The following is a 22415-nucleotide window of genomic DNA, read 5'->3' as shown; positions in this document are numbered from 1 at the left end:
GTGGGGTGAAAGTATAGTTTTATTAGTAAGGTGAACGCAAAGTTTTATTAGTAGGGTAAAAGTACAGTTTTATTAGTAAGGTGAAAGTACAGTTTTATGAGTAAGGTGAAAGTACAGTTTATGAGTAAGGTGAAATGAAAGTATAGTTTTATGAGTAAGGTGAAAGTACAGTTTTATTAGTGAGGTAAAAGTATAGTTTTATTAGTAAGGTGAAGGTAGAGTTTTATTAGTGAGGTAAAAGTACAGTTTTATGAGTAAGGTGAAAGTACAGTTTTATGAGTAAGGTGAAAGTACAGTTTTATGAGTAAGGTGAAAGTACAATTTTATTAGTGAGGTAAAAGTATAGTTTTATTAGTAAGGTGAAGGTAGAGTTTTATTAGTGAGGTAAAAGTACAGTTTTATGAGTAAGGTGAAAGTACAGTTTTATTAGTGGGGTAAAAGTCTAGTTTTATTAGTAAGGTGAAAGTACAGTTTTATGAGTAAGGTGAAAGTATAATTTGTTAGTAAGGTGAAAGTACAGTTTTATGAGTAAGGTGAAAGTACAGTTTTATTAGTGATGTAAAAGTATAGTTTTATTAGTAAGGTGAAAGTACAGTTTTATGAGTAAGGTAAAGTATAATTTATTAGTAAGGTGAAAGTATAGTTTTATAAGTAAGGTTAAAGTACATTAGTTAAAAAACACTCTCCCATCCGCATGTACATAATGGGTTTCTAAATAGTAACGTTATTATTTCAGTGCTGGTCGTAAAATGCAAAAGTACATGTTATTTTTATTGTATTTCGCTTATAAACAAAAATTTCCTTTTTATTAATAATTGATTTTCTATCTCTTCGTTGTCATAATATTTGGATATGTAAGTATTTTCGCTATGACAATGATGTAGGTACCATTTACCTTGCTTGAAATCATATATTTCGTGCGCTCAAACAATAACAACACCAATTACCTGTTTGCCCTACAAAGTGTGGTTTCTTTTTTGAATTTCGCCTTTTTTTCTTAAACATTTGGTCTTGAAAAATAATCATAGTCTGGCAACTGTGTATCTCGACCCGTGTCATACATAAGTGCCAAATCCGCTATAACTTATTCTTTTAAAGTTATTATTATTATTATTATTATTATTATTATTATTATTATTGTTGTTGTTGTTGTTGTTGTTGTTGTTGTTGTTGTTGTAGCAGCAGCAGCAGCAACAAACATGGCTTAGGTAGCGAAATGTCAAAATCATTTCACTCTAAAGAATTTTTGTGACTGAAATAGGAATTAACGTGGCAGGTCGACAAATTATTCATTTTTCTTCATTTAATAAATAAAAATTATCTGCATTACTCGGTTTTTGAAAGTTTTTAAATTTACTTTTTTTTATTTGAACAAAATTTCTATAACTTTGGTACATTCAGAGTTGATAAATTGTTTTAAATTTTGGAGGAGGTGAGGATTGGTATTAATTTGGATTATTTGACATATCACTCTCATCTTGGTAGTTGTTCTCACAATAGAATCTGTTCTGGCACTTAGATTTTGCTCAAAATTACCCAAAAGATCATATGAATATACATCTGTAAACGTAATATTTTACCCTGGGAAAATTGTGGTACTTGAACCCCAGGGTGTTTTAGGGTTAAAAAAAAAGAACAACCTATTTTAGGGCTAACTTTTATTTTTATTTTTAATTCGTACTTGTGTCTAACTAGGGGTTTGGAATGATACCAAATTTAAATTAATGCATTGTTTGTCATGAAACGGTGGCATTTGGCTGTATCACCCAGATGTTTTACATCAGGCCATGGGCTTAAATGGAAAAAATAGCCCAAATCAGTCGGAGGACTAGATAGTGTTTGGCTTGTTTTTCTTAAGATTGATCTCAAAAAAAAATAAATATAAGTACAACACCAGTGAATAAGACCGATAAACAAACTCGCGTTTCATACATTGAATCGTTTTTGATGTTGAAATATAATCGTGAAAGAAATATAAGTTGCGAATTTTAATTCTTTCGAAATGGATTATTACCATCCATTTCTATTTCAAATAGCTCTTGATTCTCAATCGATTTATTAGTTCAATCTCACCATTTTCTTGTTTTGAAAATTTGTATGCATCTTTGTTACAATAAAGTGCGGCGACATAAGTATTATGGTATCCGTTCGATGCACAGTTACGGATTTATAGGAATCCGTATTTAATGCAAAAATGAGCACAATTTTACTCATATTCAGGTACCAATTTTGCATAAACCATACTAAGTTAAAAGCAATAACTTTTGTCCGTTTTAAACTTTCTAAAACATCTGGTTTTTAGATATTTCGATATTTTTTCTTTCTCGTTTTTCTTTTCATTATTGATATTATCGTTATTGTTATTATTATTGTTATTATTATTGTTGCTGTTGTTGTTGTTATTATTATTATTATTATTATTATTATAAGTGCTATCAAAAATACCATTATTATTATCGTTATTAATGTAATTACTATTGTTATTATTCATCTAATTATTATTGTTAATATTATTATTGTTTTTACTTTTATTGTTATTATTATTATTATTACTTTTATTATTATTATTATTATTATTATTATTATTATAGGTGCTATCAAAAATACCATTATTACTGTTATTATTATTAATGTAATTACTATTGTTATTATTAATCTAACTATTATTGTTAATATTATTATTGTTACTATTAGTATTTTTGTTAATATTATTAATGTTTTTACTTTTATTGTTATTATTATTACTTTATTATTATTATTATTATTATTATTATTATTATTATTATTATTAATTGTATTGGTATTATAATTATTATTATTATTAGTAGTAGTAGTAGTAGTAGTATAGCAGTCAATTTCTCTCCCAAATTTCAATTTTATATTTGTGTTATTTTCAGTTAATATTTTATTATTATGTGTTTTAATAACGAGAGCACGGTTTGCGTCAAACAATTTAATAGATCAGAGATAGAATAAAGATAATAAAAAAGCCGAGAGTAAATTCAATTTAGAATTCTGTTTCTAGAAAGAGGCTTTTGTATTTTTAATGGAAAACATTTTAAATATTTGTTTGTTACATGTATATTACTTATTTGGTCATGGAAACATAACTCATCTATCTATAAAGGTGAAGATGTGTGTGAGGACATTATCAACCTATATACTCTACGAATTTTTTATCTAGAATCTTGAAATTGTATATATAGGGTAGTCAGGCATGTGGGAAACTTTAATTGGTTTCCATCCGAAAAAAGGGGCTGTTAAGGTGTCAAAATTGAAAAATTGGTACTTGGGGGTTATATGATATTTATTTATTGATGAACTGTTTCACGAGGTTTGAAAACACGTTTCAGAAATTGTGGCAAGCTGGTCTAATGGTTATCGTACTTGACTCACTGTCTTTAGGTTTTGGTTTCGATATCAACTAAAGTAATTTTTACAAAAAGTGAATTGTTTAGAAAAAAACATAATGTTCGCATGTGCATGTCTCAGTTCGTTTCATTTTTTTTATTTCATTTTTTAAAAAGAAGTTTTGCGTTATGTTTAATACCCAGCAACGCCGGGTACATCTGCTAGTTGCTAAATAAAAAAAAACACGATTTGTTTCTAGATAAATGTAGACATATTAATAAATATACACTTTGGTAATTCACACTCATTTTAAGAATAATATTTATTAATGGTTTTCTATTTTCTTAGTCTAATTTATAAAACATACTATGCAATTGTGCTGTCCGTCTCCATTTTTCAAAGTCTATCTCCTCCAAGACGCGATGCTGGAAAGCGATGTGAGGCTAGTCAAATAATAGCATTCTCTGTGAACTTTTGTTTTCTGGGGATCTAGCAGGTAAAAAAGCTGCCAAGGAATCAAAAAGAAAATGGAACTTAGCAGTCATAAGTCGACAAAATGTATTATTTGTACGCATGCGCAAATATACATTTATACAATAAAGTTAGTTATTTTTTTTTACATATTTCTCATCTATATGACGATAGCTCAAATAAAGCTGGAGAGCTATATGTTTTGGTTTCGATTCTAGCTGATGGCACCCAAGTCATATTTCACTTCTGAAATCACTACTATATCTTGAGTAAAATATAATATATTAGCAGTTCAGCCTGGCTTTGCTCGGGCCTTTTTTACTGTTCATAACTTGGCCTATGTGTGATTACGCTTTTATGTAAAATTTCAAATGTTTAGACCCAAAATTATCTGAGTAATTTAGTAGAGATCGAAGAGGTAATGTTTTTTTAACTTTGACCCCAATTTTGACCCCCTAACATTTATTGTTTGGGGATCAAATCAAATTATAATGTTTGATCCATGTCCAAGTTACCCACATTTAAAATTTCTAGTGTTTACACCAGAAATTGACGGAGGAGTTGGGTAGAGTTTTCAAAGATCAAATCGCTGAACTTTGGCCCCTTGACGGCCAATTTTCTGGTCGAAAACCGATTAAAAAGATTTTCCCAAATCTCAATACTCCTTATGTCAAATCTCGGGTCTCTAGACCGAAAATTGACAGGGTTATTTGGTAGGGAAATACACACACACACACACACACATTTTCACTTTTATAGATATATAGAAGATAGATAACAATCGATAGGGGATTTATTCTGTAATTATAAATTCGAAGTCTGCATGAATTAAAATATCATAATAAAGTGTAAGTTATGACCGTACAACGCCGGGCGGCCAGCTATTATGTTATATGTAACATTTTAAATCAAATTGTACTTCGTTTAATTTGATTTGTAGTATTCTGAAAAGTTTGTATTTATTTGCAGCTTGGAGCTTTAGACACTGAGTATGAAGTAGAACGCGGTAAGGTGAGTATAAATATTTTTATGTTGATTGAATGATTAATTGAATGATTAATTGATTTTGCGGCATATCAACACCTTTCCGGTTTTTTATTGCCGAATCCAGTGATTTTGGAAAAAAAAAATTAACAAGTTCTTTATATCTACAAATATCTATTCACAATGTTTGGTTCGGTTGTTTTGTTTTATGGCATATCAACATTTTTTTCTGGCTATTTAATACTTAATTCAATATTTTTCGAAAAAGGTTTGTTTTCTTTCAATTCTTTATATCTTCAAATATTTATTCGGTCCTGGATATGACCTAAAACTATATCCGATGGTGAGGCCCCACCTTGCGGACTTTGGGGAGTGTGGAGCCACCTTTTAATTGCCATTGCTCCCAGGTCCACTCTGACCCGGAGTAGTAGTACCTGTTAGGGTCCTAACTATGGGTTAAATAGAATCTGATGTAAAAAAAAATATACTCCATTAAAAATCGTTCCCCAAAATAACTAGATTCAGCATTAAATAACCTGAAAAGGTTAATATGCCGTAAGACAAAAACAACCAACCAACCAATCAAATATTTATTCATGATTTCTGGATTCGTATTTTTGTAGAGGAAAATTGTTGCGTTTGCTTTTGACTTTGTAAAACATGATTGAGGCATTGTTATATTAATATCACTAAAAGAATATTCTCCATCAGGCTGTATATTTTCGCTAGTATATACTACAAACATATACGAGACTACCCTTCGGCAGCAGTGGTGCAGGTAAATGAAAAACGTTCGTCATCTGAGGAGCGGGGAAACAAAATTGATCTTATGCGAAATCGATTCGTATGATGGAGAACAAGGTTAGGTTCTGCGTTCGCGATAACATCATCGTCTTTGTGTCGTGTTTCCTATTCATCGAGAGAATAACGAGGCGCTCACTCCTTACGAAACGATCACAGAAACTAAAGTAAACCACAGCAAGTCAAACGGCACGCGGTTGGGGGCCTAGGGCGGTGACATCACCCTTCCGGCTCCTTTCTGCTGGCAGATGACCGAGTTCGAATCCTCAGCGTATCATTTAAACCGGGCCTACAACTCGAGAGGAATTGGTTGGAAGGTGCAGTCAAAAATCGAAGCGTCGGTTAATACTTGGCTTCGAAGGAAACTCTCATTAAATGTTACAGTCGAGACGGTCGCCATTGACGTTTTTCCTCTCACCTATTATGTGTATTTCCCCTCTTTGTGAAACATTTGAAAGTTTTCCAGCACGTTCTTTTCTCATTTCCAGGAAAAGGCAATGGATTAGCAAAGAGGTATGTATTAACCGTTCGTTTGAGGGAGACTTGGGGTTATACCTGACTTGACATGTCATCCAAATACTGAAACTGACTTTTATCAGTCGAACTTTGACAAAGAAATTTAGTTTGATCTAATCGGTCGAAAGCTCTTTTCTCGACTTAATTTTAGACTATGTAGTAAAGTTACGTTATAGGCTGAATAGTAGTTCTTCGGGGAGTGCCGAGTCACGCCCGAGAGCTTCCATGGTCTAGCGACATTTCTCGGTCTTCTGGAAAAGAACTCTACAAGGGATTAGTGAGGGTGTTATCTTGCGATCCGTTCACCGAAATGTTGGGGTGGTCGGAGAAGAATATTCGCTTAAAATGGAGTTAGGCACCAAGTACGAGTCATCTCAAAAACCTATACATGGGATTGGCCCGGAACTTGTTAGCCGTCAATGTTATACAGCACAGTTCCGGTATAAAGGGCTCACCGAGTGGTCCCGCTGTGACGCACTCAAAGAAAAAAAGCGTCGGATTACAACTCTTTCAGCGAACTGCGGCGGTTCTGGAAGAATGTTAATGAGGCGACATATCGATCGCCAGCATTATCTGACGCTAGACCTATCCTATGGCCAAGTAGCTGTAGGTCGGGAAGAGACGATTGGTGTTTCTTGCGATCCTAGCCTAATCGTGAATTGTTTTGTGGGCGTCGAGTCTAAGAGATGATCCGTGAGTTGAATTTTTGCTGATCAAGATTTGATCACGTTCTTCAAGTACCAGATGAAGGTCAATATTAGATGGGATAGAAAAAGGTTACATTATGCAGTTTTTGAAAAGAAAAAGTGGATGCAAGTAGCGAGTTTGCGTGTACGAAAATAAGTCAACTATGAGTATGTGTTCTCTGGCTAATCATAGCAAACGTGGTTCTTAATCCTGTTCGAACTCAGTTTAGCCTTTTGTTAGTAAATGGTACTCCTCTATGCTTTTGTTAGTAAATGGTACTCCTCTTCGCTAATAGAAAGCGAGTACTCCTCTATGCTAATAGAAAGCGAGTACTCCTCTATGCTAATAGAAAGCGAGTACTCCTCTATGCTAATAAAAAGCGTCCAATATTCTCACTCCCAAATTTCAATATTTTTTCGCCCTCTTTCAAATTGCATTTATCTTGGATGAGCCATACTCACTCTCTAGACTCAATCAACTGTTTACCTTTTTCTTCCACTTATATCCCATCCGCATTTAAAGATTGTTCTGCTTGTTTTCGCTTCTAAACAAACGGGTCTTTGCAAAATAATACGCAAAATGAGGACAGGAGTCAAAATAATACAAATGCATTCTTTTGTCGGCAGTGGTTTCCCCGATGATTTTCTATTCAGAATTATTTCTGACATCGGGTATTTATGGGATGGGCCACGTGAAGGTTGCAAACGTCTTATGTGAAAGTAATTGTTTTGGAACATACTGCGTTCTAACTTGTAAACTACCTTTGTCAGTTCGTGTCGTTAACCATTTAACTACCGTCACCTCCAATCAATATAGAAAAAACGCTGTCAACGTTTTTGAAAAAAAAAATAACTATAAAATCAAGAAATTTATTGAATTTTAATGAAGGAAAAACTACTACAGCCGCAATAAAATTATTTAACGATCTTATTAATACAATAAATGTATTCCATTTAAACAATCTTTAAAATTCGTAGCAAATTTTCATGTATTGAAAGATTTAAAGTTCATTTAGTTTTCCTCTCACGTCTAATTTTAATATTTATTAAGTTGTTTTTTTTTTATTGAAGTATTTAATTAGAAAATCAAAAGTGCATTCCTGGCCTGGATTTGAATAATTAAAATATGATTTAATTTAAAATGAAAAATAAATGAAAATTAAATGTTTACTAAAAACAAACAATTAAACATTCTTATGAACTTATAATTAAACAGCGTAACTTTTTAATCTTCTTTACTGAGCAATATGAAAAATACACTAGACCAAATTTTGGCAGCCTCGTAACAATCGCTTTCCTAATTTCGTCCTTTAATCCTTAAGCGATGTTTATGACAACGGGGAAGAATTGCTGTTTTTTGGGTTGAAATCCATCCATAAAGCATTTATAGTTGGATAGATATTCACCTTAATCTGGTATTTTTAGCTATGTATGTTAACTGGCTTCATACGTTGTCTGCAGCAATCTTCTCTTAAAAATGTAACATGTACGAATTTGTTTTTATTTAAATGAAGCGGCTACTCCGATGAATTCACATCATAATTTTACAGATAACTAAGATACTCTTGCTCTATAAGAGAAAGCGAAAAGTAGGACGTAATAGTTAAGTATCATAATCATATCGTATGAATTCGAAGATTCTATTGTAGGCACCGCCAAAACTGGGGGGTGGAGGGCAGGTAAGTACTTTTTAACGGACTGTCTTTTTAAGAATCTACCAAAAATCAGGTAATTATCCGATCAATACGAAATTTTCAGCGATTATTAAGAGAAGAATGAACTTTATAACAGTGTTCTTATTTTTCATAAACTATATTTATATATATATTTTTTTCGTACAAATATGCTTAAAATAATCATCTGAAACTGAATACAACATATTGTGCTATTGTAAGGACAGAATTATAGATTTAAAAAAAAATTGTTTGCATACCTTATTTTGACGTCTGAATATTAGAACTTCGATTGTGTTTAATTATCCCGCTTTTGAGTTTTGAAGTGTGAAATTCGGTGAATATGTTAAGTAAAATAATTAATTATACGAAAAAAGCCATTTTAAAATCTTTGATAAATAAATTAACATTTTTTTTTAGCGAGCCGAATAATGCATGACCATTATTAAACAGGGCATGCTTTGAATAATCGATACAAAAAAATCGATAAATATTGTGCCGTTTGTGTTAAAAATGGCATCATTTTTTCGATCCCGTTTGAAAACGTTTGCCGCCTTTCGACTACGGTGGACCAAACGCGCTGAAATAATTTTTTTTATTCTGCTTTAAATTGGCCCCCCCCATTTTGGGGAGCCTGGCCCCCACACACATACACATTAAAAACCAAACTCATACAAATGGTCACCCATCTTGTACTGGCCAGCCTCAGCGTTAATAATACATTGAAATTTTCGTCACTGAAAAATAAGTTTTTTTTTTGCCTGTTTGGTCTTCCATAGTTTGCTTTTTATCAAATTCAAACGTAAACATTGTCGATCTAGACTCTAGATCGACGCGAAGTAACTGGTTGCCTATATGAATAAGTGGAATTATTTGAAATCCAAATACTTATAATATTTTTGCATATTCTCTTAGAAAATCACCCTTAATCTTAGACAACAAATAAATAAATTAATTATTTCCAAAACTTTTTTTTTTTAATATTTATGTACGTTTTTTGTGCAAGACAAAAAATGTCAATTGTTAATATTTTGGGAAAATTTAACATTTAAAATTTAATTAAGAATAGTAGAAAAAGTTTTACATTATTCTGTTTTCTATATGATAAAATTCAGGGTTTTATCTTTCTGGAAAAAAAAAGTTACTCAGAAATAATGGATTTTAATAAATGTAATTTCGTTTTAAAAAACAACAACAACTTGATTTTTCGGCCATTTTCGGCGGTGCCGATTCAATTGTTAGCATTGGTTTCCCCGATATTTTTCTAGTCAGAATTCTTTCTAGAAAGACATCGGGTACTTACGAGAAGAATCATGCGAAGGCTGCAAACTAGATTTGAACTTGGAACACCACGATTATCAGTCCATGTCGTGAACCACATGAGTACCGTCATCTTCAAGTTATTAATTTAAAACCAAGAATGGTAGATCAAGTTTTGTTATATAAATTTTAATAACAGGATGGGAAATTTATTTCATAAATATTTTTAAGAGTGGAGTGTATGGTGTTACTTGTGGTAATGGTTGAAGTAGTTTACGATCTAATCATCACTTTATTTTATATGTATTTTTAAGAGAGGGGGTTATAAGGATGCGGTCCCAGGAATGGCTAAAGCAATTTACGATCCAACAATAACTTTATAAACAAATTTATACATTTAATTTCATAATGAAGTAAGAATATTTATATCATTTGCCAACATTCTACACTTTTATTTTTCTTTAACCAAATCCCAACAATCTCACTCCTTACTGATTCATTCTATTTTCTTATCACTATAAAAACATTGCAAAAATCGACATGTAACATGTTTCTATACAAATCTTATTACTTACATCCTAAATTATCAGATTTTCAAGAAAATATTATGACATAGTTATTATTATCATCAATTGATTTATAAGTCATTTTGATTAAATTATAATCCCTAAAAGAAGTGATGCCTTACTATAGTTCTATTTCTTGTAAAAATATATTTCAAGTAGTTCTCCATATTTGGCTAGAAAAATATATTTATTTTTTATTCACTATCTGATCCGGACTAATATTTTTTTTTTATTACACTAATTATTCTATTGAAGGATGTTCTCTTGTTTGCTTATGTGTTGATGTCTTCAACCACCGTGGAATTTCCACGGGTTCTGCTAATTTGCATTAATCGCATAATTACTGATAGGGAATTAATGCGAAATATCCAAACAGATGATGTGTTACGCAAATGAGACCCTATTACGATTTCTCTCGTATTTAATTCATGGTGCATCCGGTATGGTACTTCATTACTCAGAGGTAGGGGGATAATCAATCTTACTCCCACTCTATGACATAACCCAAACCCAACATAACCAAGGAAGTAAATAACAAAAAAGCAATGAAGAAAAGTGTGGCAGTGAAGAGAGATTTAGCGAGTAGAAAGAGACTAATTTTGGATTTTGTCTTGTAAGTTTGTTTTAAATTTATTAGGTTAGCGAATTCATTATTTCCTGAATCCAACAATCTAACCCGAGCTCAGTGGGTGCCCCAACGAGGCCTATTGTGTGTATTACATCTGTACAAACAGGAAATAGATAATTTCCCCTCGAGGACGAATTGTAAAACCACTTGATAAAAAGTGGTAAGTGAACACACCAAAATGTTTTTTAGTTTACAAAGGAGTCACCACTTATCAAGGCTGGAAGCCACTCGAGGATAAGGGTTAATGAGTGTACAATGGTTAGTGAGAGCATGTAGTCATCTTTAGTAGTAGAAATTTGGTAAATCGGATTACTTAAGGGGATTAGGGTTAGGGTTAGGGTTAGGTTAGGGTTAGGTTAGAGGATTGCTCATCAAGAACTTTTTTACGTTGGACTTGAAGACAGCCATATTGTAGTTAACTGTAAAGCAGAAAAACGGAAAAAAAATTTCACAGGTGTAAGGTTCTAAGAAAAATCTTTGTTCATGGAATCTACGCTACGCACAGATAAATTGTGGGGGAGGGGAATTATTGATTGTGGTTTCAGCTAGACGAGTGTGTTTCGTGAAAGTCAGGCCAGGGGGAACCATAGATTGGGCCTCAGATGAGCACTTGCCCACTTGCCCAGAAAATAACGATAAAGCAGAGACAGGTTCGCGACGTTTTTCTGTGGGAAAGAGGTTGCAGAGAAAAGAAAATGGCATCCCCACTGGGATATGAAGTCTATTTTGCATAAGATGTAGCAACGGTACTACATCCTTGGACGTACTTGGCTCTTATACAGGTAGAGAATTGCTTCAGCATTGAGATATATATTGGAGCAGTAGAACGATCCCACCATTTTCCCAGCAAAATTTGCAACGCTTTTGATGTACAAGCTCAGGAGTAAAGGTCAAGCCTAGAAGATTGTCCCATGGAGCTTCCCCAAGACGAGAGCCATTCCTTTCGATTCATGTCAGACGGGGATCAGAGCGTTGATGGTGGAAAATAGAAGCTTGGTTCTAGATACATTAAAATTAACCAGCCACCTCTTTCCCCATTGCACCACGTGATCAAGATTAGAGAATATTAGCGACGACCTGACGCTTAATAAGTGCACTTTTAGATTAACGCAGTAGTTCCTTTAAAAGTCTGAGAAATGTCATGCTTCTTTGAACGGTATCATACGTGGTATATAATAGATATTAACACAAAGCAGATGACAGTTTGTGTAATCTACCGATTTTTAAAACTTTTATTGACGCTTAGTATACCTGCGTACGTTGGCCACCATCAAATATGAGAGAATTGTTAAATATGTATGCACTATTTTGTGCGGTGCCTGTTTACTTCTTTCGTGCTTATATATATACATATATATATATATATATATATATATATATATATATATATATATATATATATATATACGCAATATAGATTAAATTGGCCATATTTCCCAGTGCCAATTAAGTCTACTCGAAATGTAACTTTGTCAGCATTCTATCTTTCAGTGAAGAAACAGATGAGCCCAGTTGGATAGATAGATAGTTATTTAATTAGTGTGGACATAGAAATATATAAATAGATCGATGCACACGCACATATATATGTGTGTGTGTGTGTGTGCGTGTGTGTGTGTGTGTTCAGCGATCTATTTATATTTATATATATATATATATATATAGATATATATACATACAGTGCAATTGAAAAGTAACTTCTTATTTTAAAATTCATACGATTTCGTTTGAAATATAATTCATACAGTTAATTAATATGAGAAGAAAGTATATTGCATGGACTTTTATTCAAAATTCAATAGAGACACCTTCATTTGCCACCAGCTTTTTAAGTTGACCAGGAATCGCATCAACTGATTTAATAAGAAACCCTTGTGGAATGGTAGTCATAACTTCACATATTCTTCCTTCAAGTTCTTCTGAATTCCTTGGTTTGGTTGAGGAGACTTGATCTTGCAGCCAACTCCAGAGAAAAAGTTGCAGGGCGTTAAGTAAGGATTTCTGGTCAGTCATTCGTGAGAACCGCGACGACCGGCCCATTTTTCAGTGAATTGAGTATTAAATCGTTCAGAAACAACATTAGCAAAGTGTGGAGGTACCTCATTATGTTGAGAGATTAAATTTGGCCAATAATTAATGTTTGGGATAATATTGAAGATTTGATTGTTATGTAATATGGAGTTCCGCCACAAGGTCTTTTTTATTCGCTGAAACATAGACACTGCTTGAAATAATTCTGACAGTTTGTTACGATTAAGTGTACTCCTATCGACCTGTCGAAACTGTTGCAGTGTTGTTTCTGTAGGTGTTTCCCATGCTTTTTTGAGTTTTTCTTTCAACATGTCAACAAAGCGTTCCTCCTGATTATTTAGTCACGTATTCCACCGCGGAATCGTGACATGATTAATTTGGAACGTCTCACAGAACCCCTTCAAGTCCGTGGACGTAAATTGAGACCAGCTGTCACGTATGAAGCATTGAACAGCTCCAAACCGGGCAAATAATTACTGGAGAAAATTAATAACTAACTCTGTAGTGGGTCTCTTACATCTAAGCATTGGTGATTATTTCGTGTAATTGCCTATCACAATCCTCAAGTGGCCTTGCGAAACCTATGTGATTTCAAAACAGGTTTGGTCTGTTTTAGGCCATGACTTAAAAGTGATACGGGGTCCCTTTGCCGGTAAAACACAACCCTTGCATAAGTTGTTTTTGATGTTTTCGTCCAGAATCAATCAGTATACGCGAAGAAAATAGCAATCACTTCCTTCTTGATCTGTTAATTATGCTTTACTGCTGAGAGTAAAGATGTTGATCTGTGCGCAATCGGTTTTGTACTTTCGTCTGACATTTTATATAAGATTCTGTATGAGCTTTCATCGCTAGCGACTATTATATCTAGATTTGGGTCATAGTGCGTGAGAAATTGGAGTATTCTTATTTTATCGAATGATGTCTGCCATTCAAGTGTCAATCTTAATTTTTAGTCGCTCGTTCATGGGGCCCGTGCATATCTGGAATGAATGTCTAATAATAGTTCGCGAACTCCCGAAACTTTTGTAATATTTTTGGAATCAGCATATTCTTTATATTTGTGGCTTGTTGTTTTTCTACTAGGTGTGCCAAGTATTTTTCTTCTTTTATTTTAAATCCAAAATCTTGCATTCAAGAACATTTGGGGGGAGGGATATGTTCTCGATTTTGTTCTCTGGTCTCACTTATTGTCATCACTTATTATCATGTATGCTATCACTAAATAAAAGTTGATAAACATATTATCCATAATGTCTTTAAACTTAGCGGGAGTTACCTTGACTCCAAACGTTAACTTTTAAAATTTGAATATCCCTTATGGGTATTAATACAAAGTAACTGTGAGTTATTTTACTTGACTAAAATTTGAAGATACGAGTCACTCGGGTAAGAGTTAGAGGAGATCTTTCTACCGTTCAGCTTAGAAAACTTCTTCAGTGCTAGAAAGTGGCCAATTTAGTTACTAAGTTCAAACCTGTGCTTAAGTCTTCGCAAACGCAGATTTCTTAGGCATAGAGGGCAGACGTTGCACATTGACTGAATTTAACTTTAGATTGATTTTTAATAGACTTCAAATATTCTTGAATGATGCATACAGTACATTTTTTAATACTAGTTGCGTATTAATTTTTGGGTTCGAATTTAAGAAAAAATTTGGTGCATTTTCCCGGATCGGCTAAGAAAACTCTAGGGAAAATCTTTTTGATTCTAATTTGAGATTTTCTTTCTCTGTCCTTAGATGCTCCACTTATTAAGACGACATATTTATAAGCGAATCCTACAAATTGAATTGTTATATCCAATCTGTTCCAAAAAAAATTCCTGTATTTTTAGCACGAAGACTTTTAATTTCTTTGTCGTATCGTTAAATGTAACATTAGTGACTAATTCACCTTCAAAATTTATTTTCAATCTATTCACCATTCTGACAGACTTGCAAGACTTTAACATAAAAGATTTATTTAATTTTTCCATGTATGTAAATATATGATTGATAAGTTTGATAGCAAATATAACTGAAACCTTCACGTTTTTATTTGATGTTTTCACCAGCACATATTTACGTATGTTTTTTCGTCTTCAACGTTTGTTGTAGTATCCTAATTGAATTTTGTCCTTCGCTCGATAATGGGAGCTTTTATGTATAATTTTTTTATAAGTCAGCCAAGTTTTTGTGCAGCATGAAAATTCTTTACCCCAATGCAATGTACGGCACAATCACACACCGGTTCTCGCCAGATCACCGAAGTTAAGCAACGTTGAGCCAGGCCAGTGCCGGATGGGTGACCATTTGGGAAGGCTAAGTGCTGTATATATCTTCTGGCAAGGTTGACCGTGGGGCCAGTAACCTTATCCTGAAAAAAGAACTCCCAGCTACTAAAGCATGTACAAAGTTGTGGATAGCCTATGCCCCTCCAGGAGCTCAAAGCTATGGTTTTTTTTAGGGATCCGCACCGATAACATGGATGTGGGTGTGACTTACTTTGATTTTCAGTAAAATGTCTTTTTGGGTTACGGGAGAAATAATGTCCTTTCTTTTTTTATTTTCTCTAGAGAATAGGGTTTTGATTTTTATGTATCTTTCTTCCGTACAGGACGCGCGAGTTTTTAATATATTTTGAATCTTATTTAACACTAATCACTCGTTGGCAGTCGTCCACCAACTGTAGTAGTATCAGTTTTGGTTCACTTTCTAATTTTGTTTAAACTTGGCGTCAAATGTCAAAGTCTTTCTGCCAATAACAATCCTTGAATATTAGGTATTTGGAACTGTCTGCAGTTCAGTTTAAAATCGTCGTAATATTTGTTGAGTATCGATGCAAAGATTAAATAGTCTTCGCCATCTGTTTTTGTTCTATTAACACATTTTCACCTTTTATGAAATAATGACGTTTTCGGGCTGAAATAGTTGTATTAAGAGTTTTATAGTTTCATAAATTTTACCCCACTCGTTTTTCGCGTGAAATATAATCCGTGACTTGTGTTTTTTTTATTTGTTAAAGCTTGTAGTTATAAAAAACTTTTTTATCTCTATTTTTAGTTGATGCAGCGAAATGAGAGTTGATAGTTCTCAGGAAACAATCCTTCAGATACCAGTAAAGTTCACTGCTACTTTCAGAGTTGCTTCCTGGTCCTTAAAACAGGATGGTAAGAATGGTACAACAAACACATTGAGGATATACAAGTGAAACAAAGAGTACAGTGAATAAATTAGTCAATTCTGAAATACATATGCCATGATATTATTTTAAAGACTGGGACTAGGAAGCTCACTGTTCTGAGGATCAGGTTGCATAGTGACAGAGAGGAGAGGAACAATAAAATTACGTATATGTTTCTGCACGTCACAAATTTCAATTTAATAGGGCACAGCTTTTCCAGCCCAGATCTGTCCACGATAATCTAGACATAGACCATGTCTAGTAAAAAAACAAAACCATGTCCAGTAAAAAACAAAACATCTGTTAAATATTAAATGATTTATATAATAAATATACATAACTTAACTTAAGAAAAGTATTAATTTATTGTCGAAGGATGTGGCAAAGAATGTGTGTATCCTTTATCCAGCTAGAAGGTTACTAACACCTAAGAGTATCCTGTACCTCTACAAGGCCACCATTCGCCGACGCATCTGGACTGATACATTTACCACTAGCTTGTCCCTCTTGGATAGGGTCCAAAAAAGTTTTCAGTCTAACAGGTCCCCATTTGTCAACTAAGCTCCAACTCCTGTCCTATCGCGGCATTGTCGTATCTCTGTGTCTGTTTTACAAATATTTAAATAGAATGTGCTCTAATGAATTCGTTCCTGGACGTATATATCCCCAACGAAACGCGCTTAGCAACAAAAAAAAACACTCTTCACTGTTGAGGTCCCTTAATGCCAGAAAACTTTCTACTCTAATATATTTCTTCACTCGAACAGCTAAACTTTGGAATTCCCAACCTGCTACCTGCTTCACTGACTGTATTGATATGTAGAAGTTTAAATGTAACGTCAATCAACATCTTGTTAATCTTTCCTAGGCGTGGTCCTAAATAGTAGCCCCTAAGGTCCCTGTGTATAATGTGTCTTGTTAGTGGTGAATGTGAGTTTTAAAAAAACACCTAGTCGTCTGATTCCACGGTACCGACTCTCTAAGTGATTCGATGCGAATGTTTTCGGAACACTGTTAGCTCATTCGATTACTTCGTCGCAAGATCGATGTTGCTGAGGTGGGTCCTTTGAATATCACGTTGTTAGTCCGAATACCTTGTTGCCAGTTGTTGTAGAACACACATGTACAAGGTGGCCACAAAGTCACGCACCAATGTTAATTAAAAAAGTTAAAAAATAAAAAAGTTATAGTTGTAACATTTATTCAAATTCAAAGTTCTTTACAAGGATTACAATTGCTCGATATGTTCGCCGTTTGCAACTATGCACGAGCCAATACGAAATTCAAAGTTCCTGTAGACACGATTCAGTAAATCAACATCACCATCAATTTGAAAACAAGCATCAATAATACGACTCTTCATATGATCCAAATCACGAACCTTCGTTGAATAAACAATTTGCTTAATGTGACCCATGAAATAAAAGTCCATGGGGTCAGGCGACCTGGGCGACCACTCTACCATACCTCTTCGACCGATCCAATTTTCGAAATTCTCGTGGAGCCAGTCACGCACAATCGTTGCGTAATGCGGCGGGGCACCGTCTTGCATAAACCAAGTAGGTCTGCCGTCTCCAAGTAAATCAAACTGCGGTATCAAATCATTTCGCAACATGTTGAGGTATCTTTCGCCAGTAACTGTTTGATTGAAGAAGAAAGGGCCCAACACATGGTCGCGCCACAAACCACACCAAACCATTATCTTGGGACCGCTGTGTTCTTTGCTGTCTAACATAAAATGAGGATTGTCTTGCGAATAGTATCGGCAGTTCTGCCGATTGACCTCTCCACTAATATAAAAATTTGCCTCGTCGCTAAATAATATGTTTCGCCTAACAAAGTCAGGATCTTCTTCGAGTTGAACCTGAAACCATACAGCCATTTCTAAACGTCTGTCACTATCATCCTCGTACAATTTGTGTAGAATTTGAAGTTTGTAAGGATGAAACTTTTCTGCTTTGAGGACCTTCTGCATGGTTGAACGAGGAACACCAATTTCACCTGCTGCCCTTCGCATTGACTTCCTTGGACTGCTTGCAATTTTTTCCAACACTTGTGCACGTGTCTCTGCAGATAAACCTGGACGCCCACTTCGCTTTTTGTCAACGACGCTACCAGTTTCTCTGAATTTGTTGATTAAGCGACCGACAGAAGTGTGACACATTTTCATGAGGATGGTTTCTGTTGAATTGCTCAGCAACACTTCTATTGGTTGCACCATCACAACCAGATAATAAAATTATTTCTACGCGCTGCTCTGTAATCAATGGCACGTCTGATCTGAAATGAAAAATTATAACATTAAAAAATTATATTAATAAAAAATAAATATTAACATTGGTGCGTGACTTTGTGGCCACCCTATATTTTAAATTTGACTTCACGTGCGTTCTCGAATACTTATCGCCAGTTGTTGTGGAAATACTGGAGTATTTAAAATTCAGTGTTCTTTTATATGTTCTCGAAACCTCGTCGCCAGTTCTCGTAGTCTTAAGAAAGGGTTAAAAAAAAGAAAGATGTGAACGAAACTTAAGATAAATATAAAATTCTTCAAGAAAGTGAATACAAAGAAAGGTTGTTGATATTACCGACTGTTGAGTTGGACAGTCTGTAATCTCGCGTTAAGATATTTATGGTGTTTACCATCTCCCACTGCGAGGCGATGCGACACAATGTCGGAAGGTGGGAACATGGGCAAGTGCCCCAAGAGGAGGAGTACTCTGGTACTGCAAAATTAAGCCTGAGTATCCGCGTCGGCATGTCCGGTGAGGGCACCTCAGATAAGATTCTTGCTCCCGAAATCCGGGAAGCCAGGTTTAGGAGGGTTAACGTCCTAGAACTACCAAGGACCTTTGTATCAGTCCATCAGTAACAAGGCCACCAAAATGGCACAGTTAACGGTGGAATGATGGCCGAACTATTCGACATTAGCCCCAATAATTCCCTACGAGAGTGTTAACTGTCGAAGTTGTTATAATGCTTAGAAGAATCTGTCATGCTTGAATAGGTAAGTCCCTATAACAATCAAATACTACATCCCTAAAAAAATAAATAACAAGAACAAAACGTTTCGGATATCAAATAAATGCTGCTAAACTTTTAATATTATTAAAAAATGCCTTTCTTATCTGTGTTATTCGTGTTTGTGTACCAAACAGAAAGTATTTGTTATTTACAAAACTGCTTTATTTTGAATCAATTACTGTAGTTCTGTCTGTGTGTACATATCTCTACCAAATTACTCTGTCAATTTTCGGTCTACAGACTCGAGATTCGATATAAGGGGCATTGAGATTTGGAAAAATCTTTTAAAGAAATTTAACTGTCAAGGGGTCAAAGTTCAGCGACTTGACCTTTGAAAACTCTACCAAACTTCTCCGCTAATTCTGGGTCTAAACAATTGAAATCTTAGATATATGGTACTTGGACATGGATCAAACTTTTTAATTTCATTTGAGATCAAAACAATGAATGTTAAGGGATCAATATTGGGGTCAAAGTTTAAAAAAGTGACCTCTGCTGTTTCTACTAAATTACTCAGCCAATTTTGTGTCTAAACATTTGAAATTTTACATAAACTGTATTCATACCTCGGGCAAGCTCTATAATCGCATTTACGCCGAAAATTAAGCTGCTAAGGGGTCACAATTTCTAATATTTGACCTTTACGATCTCTAATAAACTATTCAGCCAATTTTGAGTCTTCCAAACATTTGAAATATGCAGCAAGCTTTTTAATCAGTTTTTAGGTAAAACTTTGGCTGCCAAAGGTACCGTTTAAAGAGTTAACCTTTTTTTTTTTATACGGTGTTCATCACATATCAAGGCCTAGAAGCCACTTAGGGATAAAGGTTATTGCAATTACAGTACGTTAGTGTGGAGATTTGATGAAGTGTTTACTTAAGGGGCGGTTCATTACTGATTTAGCTGATGTTGAAGCATTTCTCTTAACAAATACCCCGGATATCTTTGCACTGAGTGAGACTAACCTACACTCCTCCATCCCCTCTAACCACTTTAACATGCCTGGATATCTCCCACTCTGCCGTAAGGACTCTGACAGACACATGCACGGACTGGGAGTTTACATTCGTAATACCCTCCCCCTGACTAGAGAAACAAACCTAGAAACAGACGATCAAGCCTTTATGTGCTTTAGACTAAACATGCAACACAATATTAGCTACTATTATTTTCTCTACCGCTCTCCCTCGACTCAGGACTGAACCATAATAAACAAAGTCTCTGACAGCATAGACACGGCACTGTCCCTCGACACTAGCGCACAAATACATGTATTTGGTGACTTTAATGTCCACCACAAAACTGGCTTGGATTCTCTACTTACACAAATGCAGCGAGCAGCACAACTCATAGCTTCACTATATCTCACTCCCTATCACAAATTGTTACGTTTTCAACCCGTTTCCCTGACCAGGAAGAACGACATGCATCACTTCTAGATCTGTTTTTGACCACAGTTCCCGATGACTGCATAACGAAGGTCCACAGCCCACTCGGGAACGCTGATCATGCAGTGATAATGGTTGAAATCGCCCTAAACTCTAGAACCAAAACTGAAGAGCCAGTGCTCAAAACAACGAGATATTATAAAAAGGCTGACTGGGAAGCCATCAGGGAACTAATTAGAGATGTCCCATGGAGAAATATGTTTCTCTCCCTGCTGAACAATGTGCAAACGAGACCACTGACTGGTTCAAAACTGCAATCGAAGCGCATGTTCCCATGCGGAAATTTTATAGTAAGCTCCACTCTCCCCAATGGTTTACGTCGACTTGTGCAACTGCCATTGCTCAAAAGCAGCATGCATACCGCAGGTTTAAACGACATAAGTCCAGTTCAAACAGACTGAAGTATATAGAAGCTAGAAATAACGTTAAGAAAGAAATAGTGACAGCTAAGAGAGAATTTACGGAAACCACTAAAAAGCGCATCGAAGCACAAAAACTAGGAACTCGAGACTTCTGGAAAATCTACAACAGTGTAGTAAATAATGGGCAATCAGCAATTCCCCCACTAACCAAAAATCACAAGGTTGTCTCCTCAGCAACCGACAAGGCTTACATGCTTGCCAGTCGGTTTGCCTCAAACTCCACACTGGACCCTTCCAACCACCCCCTACCTGACTTTCCTATGCGGACAGACGCCACGCTAGACGATCTGAAAACCACCCCTGCTCAGGTGCATGCTATCATAAAAAACCTTGACACTTCAAAAGCATGTGGACCCGATCTTATCCCAGCTGTGCTATTAAAAAAGTGCTCAGCCGATGTAGCTCCAGTTCTCTCCAAACTCTACAACAAATGCCTTAATGAAGCTTGCTTTTCGGGCTGTTGGAAAACTGCTTCTGTTGTACAAGTGTTCAAGAATTCTGGTGAAAGGATTGACCTATCAAATCATCGCCCCATTAGCCTCCTCCCACTTTTTGCCAAAATATTTGAGACCTTAATTAACCATGCTCTAGTCCATCATCTTACAGATGCTAAACTTCTGACTGACAAACAATATGGTTTAGACAAGCCCGTTCCACAGCAGACATCCTCACTGTGATCTCTGAACGTATATACCATTCACTGGACAAAGCGGGGGAGGGCAGAGCGGTAGCTCTAGATATATCTAAGGCTTTTAACAGGGTGTGGCATGAGGGTCTTCTCAGGAAAATTAGATCATACGGTATCACTGGTAGAATACTTAACATAATCAAATCCTTCTTAGATAAGAGAAAAATCCAGGTTGTCCTCGACGGTCGTACATCTAAACAATATGATATAAATGCGGGGGTGCCCCAGGGTTCTATCCTTGGACCTCTATTGTTCCTGATATTCATAAATGACCTCCCAGACAAATTTGCCTCTGAGATGGGTATATATGCTGATGACACTACACTCTATGGCAGGCACGACAGGAAGATGAATGAATACATTTCTAAAGAAATGGCAGAAACACTAGAGGAAGACCTCCAATCTGTGGTAGAATGGGGACAAAAGTGGTTGGTCGCGTTCAATGCTGCCAAGACTAAACTAGTTTAATTCAATAATTACAAGAAACCCTCTCTACCACCTATAGCAATGGCCAACGACTCTTTATCTGAGAGTACATGTTTCAAACTCCTTGGCCTAACGTTCACAGGAAACATGAGTTGGAACAATTACATTGAAGGCATTGCCAGGGCCGCTGCAAGAAAGGTGGGCTCTCTCTACCGTGCCAGAAAACTACTAACACCCGAAAGTATCCTGTACCTCTATAAGGCCACCATTCGCCCA

At 35.2% G+C, this 22415-nt stretch overlaps 2 protein-coding genes across 2 annotated transcripts in view; one reads left to right on the top strand and one right to left on the bottom strand.

Annotated features, from left to right (window-relative positions):
* LOC145241691 (uncharacterized) overlaps window positions 1-18352 on the bottom strand; it is a 134502-nt gene extending 116150 nt beyond the window's left edge. Inside the window, exon 1 of the mRNA XM_080104816.1 lies at window positions 17599-18352. Within this exon, the coding sequence (XP_079960942.1) occupies window positions 17599-18352 (754 nt within the window). The remainder of the gene's footprint in view (window positions 1-17598) is intronic.
* The window catches only part of LOC145241367 (RYamide receptor-like), a 735032-nt gene that overhangs the window by 543076 nt on the left and 169541 nt on the right, over window positions 1-22415 (top strand). The window contains exon 2 of the mRNA XM_080104240.1: window positions 4792-4833. The gene's annotated coding sequence lies outside the window, so the exon portion shown is untranslated. The remainder of the gene's footprint in view (window positions 1-4791; window positions 4834-22415) is intronic.

The sequence above is a fragment of the Euprymna scolopes genome, chromosome 20 (genome assembly GCF_053919585.1).
Source record: "Euprymna scolopes isolate OS-2025 chromosome 20, ASM5391958v1, whole genome shotgun sequence".
Taxonomy (NCBI): Eukaryota; Metazoa; Mollusca; class Cephalopoda; order Sepiida; family Sepiolidae; genus Euprymna; species Euprymna scolopes.
Note: the sequence above shows the minus strand (reverse complement) of the source record. Positions and strands in the feature narration are given on the sequence as shown.